We start from the raw sequence: 21154 nt of genomic DNA, 5'->3' as shown, positions 1-21154 counted from the left end.
AATATATATAATTGTTACATCTAACGAGTGCCGGCCCAAGTTTTGGTTGCCCCAGACTAAAAAACGTTAATTTTGACAACTAAAAAAAGGTTTGGTGAAGTTAAAATCCATGATCAGATAAAAAGAATTGTTTACATCTTAAACTAGGCAAAATTTATTTATGCTTAGAAAAATTATAGAAATGTCTTTTTTGTTTAATAAAATCTAGTCTGGGCAATATCCAGGACCGACCATCATCTAACTATATATATATATATATATATATATATAAAATTTTATTTTAAATTATTCTTTTCATATATATTTTTGTTTTCAATTTTACTCTGTAAATTTATTTTTATTTGTAATAATTAGACTATTTTAAGTAGAGTAAAATGAAAACTTAACTACAAATATGAACAATTTTTATTTTATAATTGAAATTTAAATCCTATTAATAACTAATTTAAAAGGTATTGATCACTTAATGTTGGAACTAGGTTTGTTTCTCAAATTTGAATTAGAGCTTATTTTAACTACTAAATTCATTTAGTCTTTAACTCACTCTCAATTCATTATCACCAAGAGATAGTTGTCTTTTGGTGTAAGTTTTGTCTTGCCGGTTGATTCATGTATATTACAATATTATATTTTATATTTCATAATTTATATCATATTATTTATATTTTAACTATATGAATATTGAATATTTTTCTCTCCTCTAAAATTAATATTTTGGACCTGGGTATATTTATTTTAAACTAGGAAGATTTTCACGCGATACACACGGATAAAAATATAAATAAAATAAATTTAATAAAATAATAATAATAATATGTATTCAATGTTTAAAATTCGTAATAAATCACGAATAATATATTAAAATAAAAATATAACACTCTCATTCCACATTTTATTCAATAAAATAATTTATCTTCTCACAAATCTCATCATATATTTTCCGAATGAACTTCTCATTCTAGTGACCTTACACTTTCACTTTGGTCAATTAAATATTTGATTAATATTTTTTTATTAATATTTAGGATCGTGAACTCACACTTTAGTTTATCAAATATTTGATTCATATTTTTAACCACTTTCAATTGATACCGACTTATTATCCATCGGCAAACCACATGTCAATTACACTTTGTTAAAGGATTGTACTTGTTTTCTTAGGTTGCAACTTCGAAACATACATATAGTATTTTTAAGTTTATTTTTAACCGTTTAAAGTTTATGGGCGAGTTAACCCACAATTCGACCAAAGTATCAATTTATTCTCACATATATATCCAAATTAACAACATCTCTCAACCCGGCAACTCGGACACTTTGAAAATAAAACATCATTATATATATATATACTAGTTAGTTAAAAAATTGAACCGCGTTCATCAATTTTGGTGTTGAATTTAAAATATAAAGTCTTATTAGCTTAGTTGGTTAAAAAGTTGTACTTGTTTTGTTAGGTTGCAAGTTTAAAACATACATATAACATTTTTAATTTTATTTTTAACCGTTTGAAATTTATGAGCGGGTCAATCTACAATCCGACCCAAATATCATTTACTCTCACATATATATTCAAATTAATCACAACTCTCGACCCAACAATTCGGACACTTTAAAAATTGAGCACCATTATATATATACTAGGAAGATTCTCGAGTGATACACACGGATAAAATTATAAATAAAATAAATTTAATAAATTTAATAAAAATAATAATAATATGTATTCAATGTTTAAAATTCTTAATAAATCACAAATAATATATTAAAATAAAAAAATAGAACGCTATCATTTCACATTTGATTCACTTCGTTAAAACAACTTATCTTCTCACATATAAAATTATATATTTTTTTCCGAATGAACATCTCATCTCGTGACCTTACACTTTCATTTTGGTCAATCAAATATTTAATTCATAATTTTTAATATTTAGCATTGTGACCTCACACTTTGATCAATCAAATATTTGATTCATATTTTTTTAACCACTTTTAATTGGTACCGGCTTATTATCCCTCGACAAACCACATCCCAATCACACTTGGTTAAAGTGTTGTACTTGTTTTGTTAAGTTGCAAGTTCGAAATATACATATAGCATTTTAATTTTATTTTTTAACTGTTTTAAGTTTATGGGCGGGTCAACCCACAATCTGACTCAAGTATCAATTTACTCTCATATATATCCAAATTAACCACAACTCTCGACCCGGCAATCCGAACACTTTAAAAATTAAGCATCATTATATATATAGATTAGTTAGTTAAAAATGTCATCCGTTCATCAAATTTGGTGTTGAATTTGAAACATAAAGTGTTATTAGTCTAGTTGATTAAAGGGTTGTACTTGTGTTGTTAGGTTATAAGTTTGAAACATACATATAACATTTTTAATTTTATTTTTAACCGTTTTAAGTTTATGGCGGGTCAACCCACAATCCGACTCAAGTATCTATTTACTCACATATATTCAAATTAACCATATCTCTCGACCTGGCAATCTGGACACTTTAAAAATTAAGCATCATTATATATATATAGACTAGTTAGTTAAAAAGTTGAACTTATATTGTTAAAATATCTCGTGTTCATCAAATTCGGTGTTGAATTTAAAATATAAAGTCTTATTAGCCTAGTTGGTTAAAAAGTTATATTTGTTTTGTTAGGTTGCATGTTCGAAACATACATATAGCATTTTAATTTTAATCGTTTGAAGTTTATGAGCGGGTCAACCTACAATCCGACTCAAGTATTAATTAATTACTCTCACATATATATTTAAAATAACCACAACTCTTAACCTGACAATCCGGAAACTTTGAAAATTATATATTTATTTATTTATTGTAATAATTGTAATAATGTGAATTTGAAGAGTCATTTTAAACTTTAACAAATATATATATACATATATTTTAATATTAATATTTCAGATATTGGGTTTGGGTTTTACACACTCCATATCCCCGAACCCAATCGGGTAATCTTTTTCACTCTCTGATTCGATCCTAAACCTGATTTAAAATACTCGAACCCGACCATAGAGTATTGACAGGTATCGGGTATACGGGTACCCATTATCAACCCTAACTCGAACTATCAAAATTTTAGAATTTGAGATTATTTTTAAATGGACAAAATATCAGTCATCTTATTTTAACGTATCATTTTCTTTTTTCTAATTAATTTGTTTCATATTTAAATAAAAAGATATTTAGAGACATTTTGGATGTATTTTTTAAAATTGATTATTGTTTTTTATATTTACGTATTGTAATTTATCGAAATTTGTTTGAATTACTAAAAAAAATATATAATCTAATGAAATATTTGAAAAAATTTGAATATTTGAGATAGATTTTTATATGTATTTTTAAAAAAACTTTATAACGACGTAATTTTATATATATACTGTCAAATGAGTATTTATATATATATATATATATATATATATATATATATATATATATAATGTCTTAAAAGTTATGTAATTTTAATTACACAACTATATAATTTATTTATTGTTTTTTTCTAAATAGGACCGTAACTGCCCAAATCACTATAACAAACCCCTCTACTAATCAATGGATAACGATTATTCTCTTCCAATCAACAAAATGATCAATAAGGATTAAAATAAAATTATTGAAGAAGACACTTGAAATAAGACTATATATTAGAGATTTAGAAGAATGAGTCTCTAATATAGAAAATATGAAGATACAAAGGGTAAAAAGTTGGAGCATCCCACCCTGGCTCGTCCACAACAAGCATATATATATATATATATATTCTCAACATCTATTAGACAACACCAAGAACCTATGTCATACATTCTCAACTTATAATAAAACAATGGCCTAATTGTTATTAGGGCTCAAACTTAGATTGTATTCATAAAGGGGCTCAAACTTTAAATTGTGTTATATGAGGCTCAAACTATTAAAATTTTAGTCGATTGAGGCTTTTCCCAAATGGACAAAATGTTCGTCGTCTTATTTTAACGTATCATTTTTGTTTTTCTAATTACTTTGTGACGTTTTTAAAATGAAATGATATTTATAGACATTTTTTTAATTAAGTATTGTTTTTGATATTTACGCATTTTAATTTGTCAAAATTGATTTTGGTGACTAAAATAATGTGTGATCTAATGAAATATTTGAGAAAATTCGAATAGATATAGATTTTGTATTTTGTTTTCAAAAAGTTTCATAACATAATTTTGTGTAAGGTATACCAATTTGGATATTTGGATGTATATGTCTTAAATTGAGTGTTTTTCCAAAATATATGTGTTCAAAATTTAAGAAAAGGTAAATACTAAGTTAAAATAAAAACCTACGTTTATTCGTTTGTGCGAAGCCTTAAACGATTAAAATTGTAATAGTTGAAACTTGAAACTTCATATAGCACAATTCAAAATTCGAGTCAAACTATCAAAAATTTCAAGTTTGACCAAATAACAATTCATCATAAATTAAAATCATACCAATATAAATAAGATATAAGAAACCAATGATGTTGTCCATCATCCAAAAGCCCCTCAATATCTAATAATTAAAATTATACCAATATAAATAAGATATGAGAAACCAATGATGTTGTCCATCATCAATATTACATGGTAATTAGATCATCTAAGGAATCATATATAGTCAAATTCTACCAATCAAATTTGGTCCATATCTAAAACCTTGTTGTTTATAAGCATAACTCCACCAAAAAGGATATTGTACTATTCAATAAAGAGACAAATGATAAATACACATTGTATACAAAAATTTCAAATTATTAAGACTTTCTCAAGTACTATACAATGATCAAATGATAATATCATCATAATCACATAATCTTACGAAAACATAGTAGTCAAATTAAAGCATAAAAGTCATTTGTGGTCCTGCAACCAAGTTGTTTATACCTAACTCATTCTAGAAAAACCATAAAAACAAAGACTGTGCAAGAAAATGTCATATACATATATGGAGCTTAATTAAAAGATATATAAACTAGCATAAAAATGTCAAATTGCGACCACAAATTCTTCACAGGAAATGATTTGATTATCAAACCTTATGTTTGATAGGAGAGAAAATTTGAAAAGTAATGACATGGCCCATTTGATTAAAAAAAATAATAATTTTTTTTTTCTCTTCTCACCCTTATAATTTAATAATTTAAGGTATGTTAAATTTTCATTCTTACACAAATATTTAAAATTTTAACCATTCAAAATTATCCACTGCACAAACAATATTGAACTAGAAAATTTTGAAATTTTTTATTTTGTTTATTTTCTTAATATAATTATTTAATATATTTCAAATTATTTAAATTGAAATATATTAAATAATTATAATTACAAAACTTACATTAAATATATGTCAAATATAAATTATAATTTAAAATATATTAACTAAATATATTTACAAAATAAAATAATTTTATTTTTTTAATTATTTTAATATAACTATTCAATATATTTCAAATTATAATTAACATAAATTTGTTTTCATTAATGTTATAATTACTTAATATATTTCAAATTATTTGAATAATTATATTTGAATATATTAAATAATTATAATTTTAAATATTTTAAATAATTATAATTTAAAAACATACATTAAATATATTTCAAAAAAAATTATAATTTTAAATATATTAAATAATTATATTTAAATTATAAAGAAAATAAAAAAATAAAAAATTTTGAATTTTTTTATTTTGTTTATTGTTTTAATATTTTTCAAATTATAATTACATAAATTTAATTTCCTCCTAATTTTATAATTATTTAATATATTTCAAATTATTTAAAAACAATTAGGTTTGAAATATATTAAATAATTATAATTTAAAATATATTAAATCATTATAATTTCAAATATATTAAATCATTATAATTTCAAATTTTACATTAAATATATCTCCAACATAAATTAAAATTTGAAATATATAAATTAATTATTTTTACCAAAAAAAAGTTTTGAATTTTTCTTATTGCTATATTTTTATATAATTATTTAATATATTTCAAATTATAATTATCATAAATTTATTTTCATCATTAAAATAATTTTAAATATTTCAAATTATTTAAATAATTATAATTTGAAATATATTAAATAATTATAATTTCAAAACTTATAAATATATTTCAAACAAAAATAATAATTTTAAATATATTTAAAAAAATAGCAATTTTTATTTTTTAATATATTTTAAATTATAATTAACATAAAATTTATATTCATGTAAATATTATAATTATTTAATATATTTTAAATTATAATATATTCATTACTCTTTTATTTTTTATTTAGAGTTAATGCGAGAGATATTTCCTTCCTTATAAATCTAAATTTAGTAAGATTACTTTTAATTTTTAAATTTTTAAATAATTATTTAATATATTTCTAGTTATAATTTATGTTTTAAATATATGTAATATATGTTTTGAAATTATAATTATTTAATGTATTTACATTATAATTATTTAAATAATTATTTAATTTATATTAAATATAATTATAACAGTTAATTTATGATTGATATAACTAATTTGTTAATTTTTTAAAAACACAATTCAATGTGATGTGATTAAATGTTTTTTATTTTTTCAATTTATGTTAAATATATAAATTGAAATATATTAAATAAACTTAATATATGTCAAAACATTTTAAATAATTTATTTTTTATTTTGTTTATTTTTTAATATAATTATTTAATATATTTTAATTATAATATATATGTTTGAAATATATTTATTATAAGTTTTGAAATTATAATTATATAATATATTCAAAATTATAATTACTTCAAAAATTATTTAATATATTTATAATATAATTATTTAAATAATTTAAAATATATTAAATAATTATAACATTGATATGAAAACAAATTTATATTAGTAAATATATTTCATACATAAATTATAATTTAAAATATATTAGATAATTATATTAAAAAATAAATAAATAAAAATTTTAAAAATTATTTATTTATTAATATAATTATTTAATATATTTAAAATTATAATTTGTGTATGAAATATATTTATTAATATATTGGTTTGACCCAACTAAATAAAATAGTGTAGAGAGATTTTTTTTGTTCGATTTATATTAAAAATAATACAAATTGTAATTGTGTTTTAAATGATAAAATAATAATTGTTTTGTTTAAAAAAATATTTAAAAATATAGAATTACAATTTTGATTTAAAAAAATAAAATTGAAACCGTAAAGTTATATAAAATTACATTGAATTTAATTGAAATGTTAAATCTTAGTATTAAAGGATCTCCTAATATAAGAATTAGAATGGAATATCTCAATTCCCATTCTAATGTTAGAAATATTTTCAGTATTACCAAACATGGAGAAAACATTAAAGGAAATGAAGAAATAAATAATGACAATCATGAATTAATTGGTGATTTTATTTAATGCATTATATTTTTAACGATATAAAATCTCATCATCTTTAATATATCATATAATCTCACATTATCTATTATTTCTCTATAACTTTAAGAGATAATTCTCTGGATATTTTTTTTTTAAAATTCGATTATCGATTCAGGTATTTTGTTAAGTTTGTTGCGCAGTAATTTTATTGTTGTATCATAAACTTCAACAAATTAAAGACGATCGAACTATTTTAGGAAAATGTACTAAATACATGTCTTCAATTCTTAATTTTTTTTAACATTTTTACTTTATTTTATTTATGTGTAATATTGAATTATTATATATTTTCTGTATTAAAAAAAAGACACTTAACAATAAATATATATATATATATCATGAAAAAAACTTTATTCATGACTAAAAAATCTTGATCATTAATTAAAAAATATTATTTTTATTTTTAAATAAAAAAAATAATAAATAATTTTTAAATATAATAATAAAAATATTTAATTTCTAATTTCTAATTTTTACCGTTTTGGGGCGAATTCTAAGATATATTGTAATTATCTTCCGGCACCATCATATTTTGCCACCCGGTTGGATTATTACGCTTGAACTATCGAAAACTTTCATATTTGGGATCAAAATCAGCGAAAGTGTTTGGATTATTATTGTAGTTATCCATAATAATTTAGTATTAATTATGATAATTATAAAATAAAGAGGATAATTAGTAAGAAATAGAGAAAATGGTGATTTTTTTTTTGCTCCGAAATATAACAAGAGTGGTATCTATTTATAGATCTCGAAAAATTATTAATTTTGGTATATATTTTATTTATTTTTTTAATTATAAATAATGCTAAAATCGGGTTTTAAAGATAAGAGATAAAAAAAATATGGGCAACCAATCGGAGACTGACAAATAGAAGCATTTTATTGGATAATTTGGTTGTGATTTTTGTCAAAATTTGACAAAAAGCAAGATGCAATGAACTGATTGTGGTTTTGATCATTGAATGACCAACCAATTAGTCATGATAAACTCACACAATCAACGACAACCGGCATCATGACCCATTTTTGGGTCATGGATAGTCATGCTCTTAGGCCATCTCCAACCCAAATACCTATTTTCAAACTCAAAATGCAGTAAACATCTCATCAAATGGTAATTCATCTCCAACCCAAAACCCAAACTCAAACTCAAAAGAATATTTTAAGAATATTTCTTTTTATAATAATTTTTAATTTTTTTAATATTATTTATATATTTATCTAAAATTACAAATTGAACTCATAAATTTACAACAACTTATTAATTACTTTTAAATTCTAATTATAAATCAATTATTTATACAATATTGTTTATTATTATAAATTTATAATACTTAAAAAATATAAAATTTAAATATAAATAAATTTAAATATAAATTAATCATATAAACAAATTAAAATTATCATGAATTAAACATATAAATAAATTAAAATATAAATAAATTATATAAATAAATTAAAATATAAATAAATAGAATAGGTAAACAAATTAAAATATAAATAAGTTAAGTAATTAATTAAAAACAAACTAAAAGAACTAAAATGAAAGTTTTGAAAAGTTTTGAGTATGTGAACAGTGTCCCTGCAAATTTGGGTATGGAAGAGAGAGAATTTGCAGAAAAACTCAAAATGCAGTTGAGTTTGCAGGTGGGTTGGAGTTAGAGGGCTAAAATCTATTATGGAGATGGGTTTGCAGGTGGGTTGGAGATGATCTTAGGAATGTTGTGAAAAAATCATAAAGATCAATTTGAATTATTTTTATCAAATAGGTTCGAACTTTGAATTATATTATATAGGACTTTAACTCTCACATTTTAATAATTTAAGTTTTCATCACAAACGAATAAACATCCCTATCAGAAGACTTTAAGATGATATTTTAATTTTTTAAATTAATTTACCACATTTATAAAAAAAAGAAATTGTAATTCTATATTTTTTTTAATTTTCCAATTATTTTCCATCCTTACATATTTTTATAAAACATTCAAACTATATTAAGCAATATTGAACGTATATATCTCAAAAAATACTTAATTTAAAATATAAATACGTTAAAATTTATAAACTTTACACAAAATTATGTAATTAAAAAAAAAATTAAAAAATAATAAAAAATCTGTATCTATTCAAATTTTTAATAGAATACACATTTTTTAAGTTAATCAAGCAAACATAACAAAAAAATTAAAATACATAAATACCAAAAATAATATATAATTTTAAAAGAATACATATAAATCTAAATCATCTCTAACTTGAAAAATTAATAAAAAATAAAAATAATAAGTTAAAATAAAATAAATAACATTCAGCCAATCCCCATCTAATGTATGTTGGGGCAAGATAAGTTATTTCCCAACTCTGCACCATTTGAAAAAATAATATAAAATTACTTTCTTTAAAATTTTATATTTTCTTCTAAAATATTTTATATTTATAAAACTACATTTTCTTTTTAAAGGTACAGCTGATCCATGCATCACTTAATGAATGTGAACATAATAGTATATTTAAAAAAATTATTTGATCGAAGATAGTATTTTAGATTTAATGGAGATTTTATGTATATTTTGATTCATATTGCAAAAACATGTTAGTTTGAATATGGTAGCAACACTTTCATTTCAATTATTGGTCTTTTAAATATAATAAGGACTAAAAAGACCGGTAATAATTCGTCAAATTTTAATTTCATTTTATAACTGTAACTTTTTTTTAATATTATTTTTGTAAATAAATTTTATTAAAAATTATACAACTAAATAATAACAAAACTCAGTGCCAACAATTTATATTTCCTAAAGAATAATCAAATTGTTAAAGTAAACAGCATTTTGAAATGTTTAAATACTAAGTAATTAGTGTATTATTTTCAATAAAATTAGTAGCACAAAACTTGGAATAAGTCAGATCAATTAAAATTTAAAATTCAATTTTATAAGTGAAATTCTTTTTGTTAAATGCAACTAAGTATTAACAAAACCTTCATACTTAAATAAAATCTGATAGATACTCCAAAATGCATTAACACAAACTAAAGTAGAAAGAAAAATAACAATACAAAATCATTAGGGTTTTAGTTTCATCTGTTTTAACAAAAACTCAGAACATTGATGAAGTAATTTCAGAAACCTCTGTTACCACTTGATCAAATTCAGCCTTGAGCTTCTCTTGTTCCTCTTTACCCAGTTCACCTTTTGCAGGCTTAGTTTGGATTAGGACACAGCATGTAGGCCTCTTAGTTGAACCAGCATTTGCAAGTTCCTGCAATAATTACACAGTTATTTTCAAACCCAAATTATAAAAATCATACATAAAACTGCATTTATTTGAATATTGGGTGTAAAACAAAGTTGGGTTATTTAAAAATCAGGTTGCTCTAGAGTAAAATGAAATTAGGTAGTGTAAAAAAAATATAAAGATTTAGGCATTTTGGTTGATGAATGGGTAATGAATATAAAACCAAGACTTAAATTAAGTATGAAAGGTGGAATAGAATATAAACATTTTAAGTTCTAACATGTAAAACTAAAGAGAAGAGAAGTCAGAAAAATTCTTACTTCCTTTGATGTAACATAAATATAGGGAATTTCAGAGTCTTCACATAGGATTGGAACATGAGTTATCACATCAATAGGTGAAATGTTTCCTGCTATGATACACAATCTGCATTTAACCAACAATAGGAACAAAATGAGATCAACAATCCATTTAAAACATCAGCTACCAATCAATTGGTTTAAAACTTGAAATATAATAAACAATAGGATTTTTAAGCATCAAAAGTTGAAACTGGTTTCAAACATCTATGATACACAATCTGCATTCACCAAACAAAGGAACATAATGAGAAAAACTACCCAGTTGATACATCAGCAACCAATCAATTGGTTAAAAACTCAATATATTATAATAGAACAATGGGATTATAAAGCATCAAAAGTAAATACTGGTTTCAAAAATTCATGATACACAATCTGCATTTAAAAACAATCCAGTTGATACATCAGCAACCAATCAAATGGTTTAAAACTTATTATAAAACAATAGGATTTTTAAGCATCAATAGTTGATAATGGTTTCAAAAATCTAGGATACACAATCTACATTTACCAAGAAAATGAACAAAATGAAATCAAAACAAGAGGGTTTTTAAGCATCAAGAGTTGAAAATGGTTTCAAAAATCTGAAAATACTATAATGCATAGTGTCTCCCATCATTTACTCTGTTCATCAATCTATTTGCACAAATTACCAGCCGTTAATTATTCTTTATTATAAACTAACCAGCAAGTAAATTTGAACTGATATAAACAACTTACCCTTTGTTTCCACGACGGATGCTTTTAACTACCTCCTTAACTCCTCTTTTAAGACATTTATGTTCTGCAGCTGTAGAACAAAAGTAACAACGAGTAATCAGAACTAATACCCACTATATAAAACCTTAAACTATCTTCTACAATGAGAAATGTATAGATACCTCGGCGGACAAGCTTGAAAGCTTTCTTAGTGAGCTTCTTCCCAGCAAGAGGTTTAGCAATGGGTGCGAGAGTTATCGCCATCTTCTTCTTCTTGTCATCCTTCTGTGCCGATCTTTCCGCTTCGCTATCGCTTCCCATATTCTCTCTCACTAAAATCAAACTTCGTAGAGGCGGTAGGGTTTTGCTGCAAATGAAAGGGTTTTAGCCTATTTGTCATTTTTTTAGGTTTTTATATAACCTAGTTTTTAGGTTTACAATAATCTGTTGGATTTGGGCCGATTATTCTCGAATGTTCAGCCCATATATTAATACAATTTAGTTTGTTTTGTTAGGATATTTAAACTACAATAATTATTAAATAAATACATTTTTAATTTAAAATAATTTATTAATTTACTTCAACTTATAAAATAAATATTATTTGAAAACTATAATAAAAGTTAAAAGTTATTTTGAAATATTTTATAAGATTAACAATTTTAATATATATATACTGTTATTTAGAATATATATAATACTTTTTCTTTTCAAATTATATATTTTAATAATATATTATAAATAGAATTTGAAATATAAATTAAATTATTAAAAGATTTCAAAATAAAATAATTTTTTGAAGTGTTTTAGTCTAAATTATTATTACTTTTTTGTATTTGTTTATTAAATATTTCAATAATTATTTTAAATAAAATTATATATTATATTATTTTTATTTTATTAAGATATTTAAAATAAAAATAAAAATTCACTAATTTTAAAAATTATATATTAAACATAAAATTAGTATAACTAAGGTGGTCAATTATAATCTAGTATGCGATTTTGATCGAATTATCATGTTGAACCTTGATTCTTGGAAGCTGAAGAACTCATTAATTTAATCTCACATGAATATAAATAAACACAATTAAATATATAATATTATTAATATATTAATTGTATTAATATTTTAAATATTTTTAATGTATTATCTAAAATATTATTTAAAAAATATAATATTAATTTTGCCCTAACTAGATTTCTTGAAATTGAATGAGTTGGGAATTGTAGTAGAAAAGGCATATATTATCTTGATCCACCACATTATCATTCCTATATATAAATTAAATTCTCAAAATTTATCACCACCGAATCAAACAAAAATTGAGTAGTAAAAAGTCTACAAAATCTTCTGTCACATTAAAATATCTTAGAGATGTTTTTGGAATGATTTTAATTACATGGGTTGTTTTTCTAGAATTCAAAAATGTTTTTAAATTGAAAAAAAATAATGAGCAATAATGGAGAGAAATGTAACAAAATAAAGAATAAGAAAACGTTTTTTATGAAATATTTTTTAGTGTTACAAAATCGAAGTTAAAAAAATATTTTTTAAAAGGTATATGAACTAAACATATACTAGTTGAGAGATAAGGCTAGAAACAAAGAGCAACTCATTCGAGTATTTTTGTTTTTAACTCTTTATTTACATTTTTTTTTCTTATAAATTTATATTCTTTGTAACCACACTAATAATACATTCTTAATACACATCAATTTCTGTATTTTTTTTATATAAAGTTTAACTTTTTAACTTGGTATCATAGTCATTACTCGATTTTAACAAATATATGTATCCATGACCTTTTTTTCCTCCACTTTCACTTTAACCATTCATCTCTTTCACAATCTCACTTCAATTAAACTACTTGATCACAAAAATTTTCTTATTTGAGAATTATCAAATTTTACTTAGGTTATGGCATTTATTCATACTTTACTAGAAATAAATCTTCCCAAACACAGAGATTGACACCCCACTATCACTGACCCAGATCGTAATGAGGCTTTTCTCTAAACTGATGTCGTTGACGGATCTAGTGTCCTCACTCTAAATTTTGTTTTTACTATTTGGGAGGAATAAAATTAAATTATCCTTTCATGACTTGTCTCAACCCATTTAGAATTCATCATAGCCCAAGTGGTTGATGAATCCTAAACCGCATTTAAAGATATTTGGTCTATTTTAAAACACACATTCGCCTCTCAATCTCAATCTCGTCTGATGCAGTTTCGTCTTCAACTCCAAACGAAAAAGAAGGGATCACTCTCGATGGTTGAATATTTGTAGAAAATAAAATCAATAATTGATAGTCTCGTTAGTGTTGGACAAAGCACATCTCAACAAAATTTCAGTATTTATGCTTGGGGATGACTCGGTCTTGAATATGAATCTCTTACCGTAGAGGTAACCACTCACACTGACTTCATCGTCATCGAAGACCTCTAAGGAATGCTTCTAAGATATTAGATTCACCTTGAATCACTCCATTCCAACTCTTCAACTGCTAATCTTGCTATTTGATCGAGAGGATCTTCAAAACCATTTTACTTCCAACGATCATGACATTCAATCTCCTCCTTTTGTGATTATAGTGCTAGAAATTAAATTGGCAATTGTAACCCCGGGAAATCCCTTTCGTAGCTTAGAACATGTCGGAAGACACGTAAAAATACGGGGATCGCGGGGTGGCTCGAGGTTTAATGTGTTTCAACCTTGATTTGCGTGTCAGACATCTTTTTAAAATAAAACATTATTTTAAAAATTTTTGATAGTACTTGTCTGCTTTCAAAATTAACTATTTAAAATAATTAATTTTATTCAAATTTTAATAATTTGGGGATCAAATGATAATTTGATTAAAGCCCAGTTTAAATCAATCAAACATAGTTAGTTTAATAAAACATTATTTATTTGAAAACAGAGTCGCCAAATGATTTTAGAAAAATCAGTAAAATGTATGTATATAAATGTACTTTATACCGGAGTTTCTATAAGGGGTTCGTTATTTGGTTACGCTTGGGAAAGGGCTTTCACGTTATATCTTCTACGTCTGTCGAAGAAGGTTTTATTTTTTAAAAGTCTGGCTAATAAAAGATTTATTTATAACATTTATTTTCTTTAGTTAGTAGTCGGGGGTCCTAAACAATGATAGATTTAGATTACGTAAATAATTGTAAAAAAATATTTAGAAGTGTGTACCTACGATTGCGTTTAACAAAGAATGAGTTAAAAACTCAGAAAAATATCCGAATGTATTAAAATTTAAAAATAAATTTCAAACGGGGCTTTAGTAAGATATTTGTTTGGGAAATATCCCAAAATATTAAAAATTATTTTACGACCTTTCGAGATTATTTGAAAATAGATTGGGGTGAATTTTGAAAAATAGATCCAAATAGGCCTTAGGACTAGAGTCTTGGGGTTTGGGTCCGTTTTTACCGGTTTAGGACCGGATGGGCTCGATCTAGACCGTGGGTGGTTTAGATCGGAGCTCGAGACACTCGGTTAAAGGACCGGAGAGTTCAACCCTGAAATTCGGGAGGCTCAGTCCTAAACCAAAATTGTTTGGTTCTAGGTCTGGAAGTCTTGGTCCCAGATCTGGATTTCTCGGTCGTGGGATCTAGGAGTCTCGGTCGTGGGATCTGAAAGTCTTGGTCCTAGGTAGGGGTGTAAACGAGTCAAGTTACTCGTGAGTAGCTCGTAAATAAATCGGTCAAAGCTCGACTCAAACTCGATTTGACCGAACTCGAGTCGAGTTCGAGTAGCTCGATTATAAAATCGAGCTCGAGCTTGAGCTTTATATTTATTGTTCGAGTATCTCGTTATATTATATATATATATAAATCTAATTCCTTGTATCGCTCAAGACTTCCATTCTCAAATCATCTCTCTTTTCCTTCTATTCCCGTTTTCTCCTCCTTCTATTCCCAACAGTCAAACTCATCTTTCTCTTTTACTTCCATTCTCAAACGATCCAATCTTCCTTAATCTTCTTCTTTGATTTTCAAACGGTTAAATCCCCCTCTCTCTCTCTCTTTTTTTTCTCTTTTTTTTTATATTATTTGTCCATCAAAAGACTTTGAAGCATCTACTTTTTGGATTCTATTATTAACCGGATATTTATTTTTCATTGCCTTCAGCCCTTCACGATTTATATTTCAAATATTGTAGAATAGTTCATCATATTGCCAAACTTTTAATATTTGTGATGAATATTCCGTTTGTAATTTCTAAATGAGATGTTTGTGATTGAATTATTATCTTTAAATAATGTAATGGTATTTATATTTCTTATTCTTAAATGATATTGTGATTATACATGTGTAATTTGTGAAATATATATTTTATTATGTTTGAGATATTATTTAGTGATAAAATATAATTTTAAATAATAAATTTAATTTTCGAGTTCGAGTAACTTGAATTGTAATCTAGCCGAGTTTGAGTACACACTTTGGTATTCGATCGAGTTCGAATATTTACAATGCAATTCGAGTCGAGTTTGAGTATTATGGTACTCGGCTAGGCTCGACTCAACTCGTCTACACCCTAATCCTAGGTCAGACCTCTCGGTATTAGGTGAGAATCCTCGATCGGATTTCTTAGTACTTGCTCAAGAACACTGGTCCTAGAGATCGGTCCTAACTCAAGAACACCAGTCATTGGTCTCGTTCTTTGGTCTCGGTTAGGACTAAGGATTCTCGGTCCATCTACTCGGTCCTCGGTCCTACATGACTCAATCCAAGAGGACCAAGTGTTCTTAATTTGGTATGAAAATTATAAGTTTGTAACTTTTAATACAGATCAAGAAAACATGATATGTAAGTTACTAACACTCATATGGATGTAGGGATCATAATCTCTAACTCCAAACAAACTCGATCAATCGAGCTCTACAATGATCAATTTTTCAACCCGATTTATAGGACAAGATTTGGGAACTTTTGATTTAGGACATCTCATGTCATAATTCTTATTCCAACAACTTTGAATGATGTTTATAGTCGAACACAACCAAAACAAGAACATCAAGTAAGCTTTGTAACAATTTTTAAAACTGATATTCAAACTCATTTTTTTAAAATTTTAGCTGGATCAAACATGATCGGGATGTTTGTTTTATGATTTAGAAATCATCCTAACATGTTTACAAACATTTTAGGCAGCTAAATGAATCAAAATTCAAGCTTAAAAGCTTAAGAACATGAAAATCAAAATTTCCAGATTTTCAAATCAAATTTGATTTTTTTTTATTAAGGTTGAATTGATGAAATTTCTTTCGGCGAAAAGCTTAGAAAACATCTAAAGAATAATTTCAATCAAAGAAAACATGGAATTGAGCCCTAAATGAAATCAACCCGATCGAACTTGGAAAAATCCAATTTTGAATCATAATTTGAATTACAGTAGGTCTGGAAGCTTACCAGTTATTGGAGAACACTCCAATGATGTGTAGGAAGTTTTTCTAAGTCCTAGATCGAAGCCTAGATCGCTAGAATGATTTCTTCAAAAGGACAGTCGTCGGAGTTCTTCACAATTCTTTGAATTCGTCTGTAATGTTTTAATTATGTTTGATGGCTTGGAATAAGAACACTTAGAGACTATTTATACCTGAGCTAGGTCTGTTAATAATTAAATTCAACATAGATTTTGCTTCTGAAGTTTTTCTTCTCCGTTTCTATTTTGTCCTCGGCAACCTAATTCTAGGGTAGCTTTTGAATTCGAGGCTTAGGGGTAATGATGACGAGGAAGAGACGTGCACGTTGGTGAAAGAATGAAGGAATACGATTGATAAATGGAGAAGATAGGATTTCTGGAAGGATCGCTGACGTCGATCGCGAGCCTCCGGCGTTATCCCTATCGGTCGAGAAAGATGAACAAAACAACATTGTTTAATTTAATATGAAACACATTGTTGCTTTCTGTTGGCGATCCGACAACGATTGGGTGTTTGGGCTAACGGGATTAGTGTCCCATTAGCTAGTCTAGTGTGAACCTGGGCGCGCGCTTTCTTAATTACAACCGGCTACGCGACGTGTTACTGGACGCTGGATGAAAATCCAGCGCTGATCCGATGGATGAAATCTATGCTACAACAAATTCACTTATTTTCGGCCACACTAGATTATCAGTTTTTATTTTTAATAAAAGGGTTATTTGAAATCGGATTTTAATTTTTTTTTTCATTTTTCTTCATAAAAATATTTTTGACAACTTAATAAAAATTATGTTTATTTATTTTGTTTTTTGGTATTTTGAGTATTCATTTAATTTTTTAAGCCATAAATTATGTTTTAAATTATTTCAACCATTTTGGGGTTTAATTTGGGTAAAATAAATACAATATTTTAAGCTCAAATTATTTTTATTTTTATTTAATTTTTCTAATTAGGGTTTAATTATCACAATAATTAGCCATAATTTAGTTTTAATCTTTTTTGGGGTTATTTTGAATTAAAAAACTCAAAATATTTTTTTTATTATTATAAATTAATAATATTATTATAAATTGGGATATGTCAAATTTTCATGCTTACAGCAATCGATTGAACTCCCTTAATTCTAGTGGATATCAAATAAATGGGCCTTCTAAAAGTTCGTCTATTTTTTCACACCCCAATTAGACTTTTGCTACCTGATAGGGGTCATTTTGCTATTGGGCCTTCTATTTTTGATCGTGGACCTCGTGAGTCCAATAGAAATAAAATACAATGTTAAGTGTGTGATCATTTTGGTCACGCGGCTAATATTTGTCGGTCTGGTCTGTTTTGTCATATTTGTAATTTTACAAGTTATTCGATTAAAACTTGATGACGTCGTTAGAATTAAAATTCAATGACACACTCTACTATGATGGTTACACCCTCCTCTATTGATATTATAAACCATCTTACAGTGAATCTTGACAACCTTAGCATCTCAACTCTACATCATACTCTTATATATGGATTCACACGTTTCAAAACTTGTGATCTTCACAATGTCAACATTGACACCATTTTCACCTTTCCATCCACATGTTTCTCCACTGCCAATAAAGATACACAATGGTGTTTTTCTATGGTAAATAAGTTTAATGTTCTAATTCAAACAAGACGTTGTCTCTTATTCCTTGATCCTCACAGAATATTGTAGGTTGCAAGTGAGTTTTCAAAATCAAACTAAAAATTAATGGTTCCAATGAATGTTACAATGCTCATTTAGTTGCAAAGTGCTTTCATCAACAAGAAGACATTGCTTATTTTGAAAGATGCAACCCATTTATAAAACATATTACCATCTAAATAATCCTCTCACTTGTCGTCACTCATTAATGACCTATTCATCAACTTGATTTTAGCAATGCCTTCTTACATGGAACTCTACACGATAAAGTTTTTATGTCTCAACCCCTTTGGTTCACTCATCATAATTATCTTAATAATGTGTGCAAACTTCACAAAGCACTCTATAACTCAAGAAAGTTCCTTGTGAATGGTATAATACTTTGAAATTCGCTCTTCTTTCCATTAGTTTTCAAGAATCAACAAACAATTGTTTTTTATTCATATACATCTCTTCATAAATTACATTGTTATTTCTTGTCTACATGGATGATATTATATTCATTAGCAAAATTCTTCCTCTCACATATTTTTTGTCATCTCTCAACATAACCACATCTCCCCCAAAGATTTAGGTTCACTACATTAGTTTTTTGAATTGAAACTCATCCGTCTATCTTTGGTATTTTTCTCTCTCAATCAAAATATATACATGAATAACCTTTTGAGAGAATTCTAGAAGGTATGAGGATCATGAATACTATGTCTTCTTATCACTTAAATAAGTGTGAGGATTCTCGAGTTTAAAGTGTTGAAAATGAAGGTAGGTTTGACTCAGAATCAGTATGAAATATTGTTCGTGATAAAGAGGAGGTGGTTCCACGCAAGTTATTCTTAAACACCAATTCATTTTGCGGTTGGCGTTCCGTGAAAGACTTAACATACACGATCAAATTAAAAAGTATATGAATATCAGGGATCTTAGATGCCTTCTTTATATGAGAAATGAGGAGATCATTGACCATATCTTTGGGACTGGCTATTGGCTTCCTTGCTTTGGAGTAAGTTTTCCACATCAATGAGTTTTCTTAGCTTCCCAAAAGAATGGACTAATATCAAGGAAATGACAATCATCTAGACAAAGGGTAATGACTTTAGTTCAAATGTCTTTAAATGCTTCTTTGAAAACATTGTTTATCATATTTAGATGGAAAGGAACGGAAGAGAATTTTCAAGGGATTGAAATGATGTGGAGTTTGTTTAGAGTGAAATTATCTTTGATGGAAACTCACTCATTCGAACGTGGAGACGAATTCTCACTTGTGAAAGAAATTGATTGATTTATCAAAGATGGAGCATTGCATATGAGAAAGTCACCCTTACTTCTGATTTCAAAGCGCTCTAAACTTCATTGTTTGTGTCATTCATTTTTGTTCTCATTCTGGTTATTTTTTCTATTTTCATCTTGTTGGTTCATTCATTTTTTACAGAGCCTTGTTTTTTCTGAATCCTAAACTCTTGTAATCCTTTACCCTTTTCCGGTATTTTTATTTAATGGCATTCTGTCATTTTTTCAAAAAAAAAATATTAGTGACTCAAAACCTCTTAATACCCCCCACAATCTCTTCTAGGTCATTTTATCTCTCCATGATGACGACACTCTTCCTGAGTCATTTTTGTATCGCCTCATTTTTTGTGCTCTCCAATATTTGATGCATACTCGACCTAAACTAGTATTTGTTGTCAAACATATCTACCAATTAATGCAATCTCATACCACCACTCATTGTAAAATGAAAAGAATAATTTGCAATCTTCGTCATACTCCTTATCATGGACTTCTCATCCGTCAATCACCTTCTCTCGATCTATCTGCATTTTCTAACTCCGATTGGACTTGTTGTATGAACGATCGTCATTCCATAACTGGCTATTGCATATTTTTTGTGGCAATCTTATCTCTTGGAATTCAAAGAAACAACAAGTTATTGATCAGTCTAGTATTGAGTCTAAATGTCGAGCTCTATTGCATGCCACTATTGAACTCATCTTGCTCCAATCATTGCTACGTGAATTTTTCATCTCTCCAACTCAACCTCTCACTCTATTGTGTGACAACACTAGTGTTGTGTTCTCTTAGTCAATCTAGTTTCATTCTCGTACAAAATATATAGAGATTGATTTTCATTTTGTTCGTGAACGTATTGCTTAAAAATTTCTATTAATCTGATATTTACTTATTGATGATCAAATTGTCGACATCCTCACCAAACGATTTGCATCAATATAATTTGTTTTATTACGTAACAAACTCA

General features: G+C 25.9%; 1 protein-coding gene across 1 annotated transcript; it reads right to left on the bottom strand.

The window, feature by feature from the left end:
• Positions 1 to 10476: 10476 nt before the first annotated feature.
• LOC124918034 (H/ACA ribonucleoprotein complex subunit 2-like protein) lies at positions 10477 to 12169 on the bottom strand. Its single transcript, XM_047458300.1, has 4 exons — positions 11972 to 12169; positions 11811 to 11880; positions 11049 to 11154; positions 10477 to 10752 (listed from the first exon to the last, which is right to left on the bottom strand). The coding sequence occupies exons 1-4, from the start codon at positions 12108 to 12110 to the stop codon at positions 10591 to 10593; spliced, it is 477 nt and encodes a 158-aa protein (XP_047314256.1). The 5' UTR covers positions 12111 to 12169; the 3' UTR covers positions 10477 to 10590.
• Positions 12170 to 21154: the final 8985 nt, after the last annotated feature.

The sequence above is a fragment of the Impatiens glandulifera genome, unplaced genomic scaffold (genome assembly GCF_907164915.1).
Source record: "Impatiens glandulifera unplaced genomic scaffold, dImpGla2.1, whole genome shotgun sequence".
Lineage (NCBI taxonomy): Eukaryota > Viridiplantae > Streptophyta > Magnoliopsida > Ericales > Balsaminaceae > Impatiens > Impatiens glandulifera.
The sequence above is the reverse complement of the archived record's forward strand: the minus strand, read 5'-3'. Positions and strand labels throughout refer to the sequence as shown.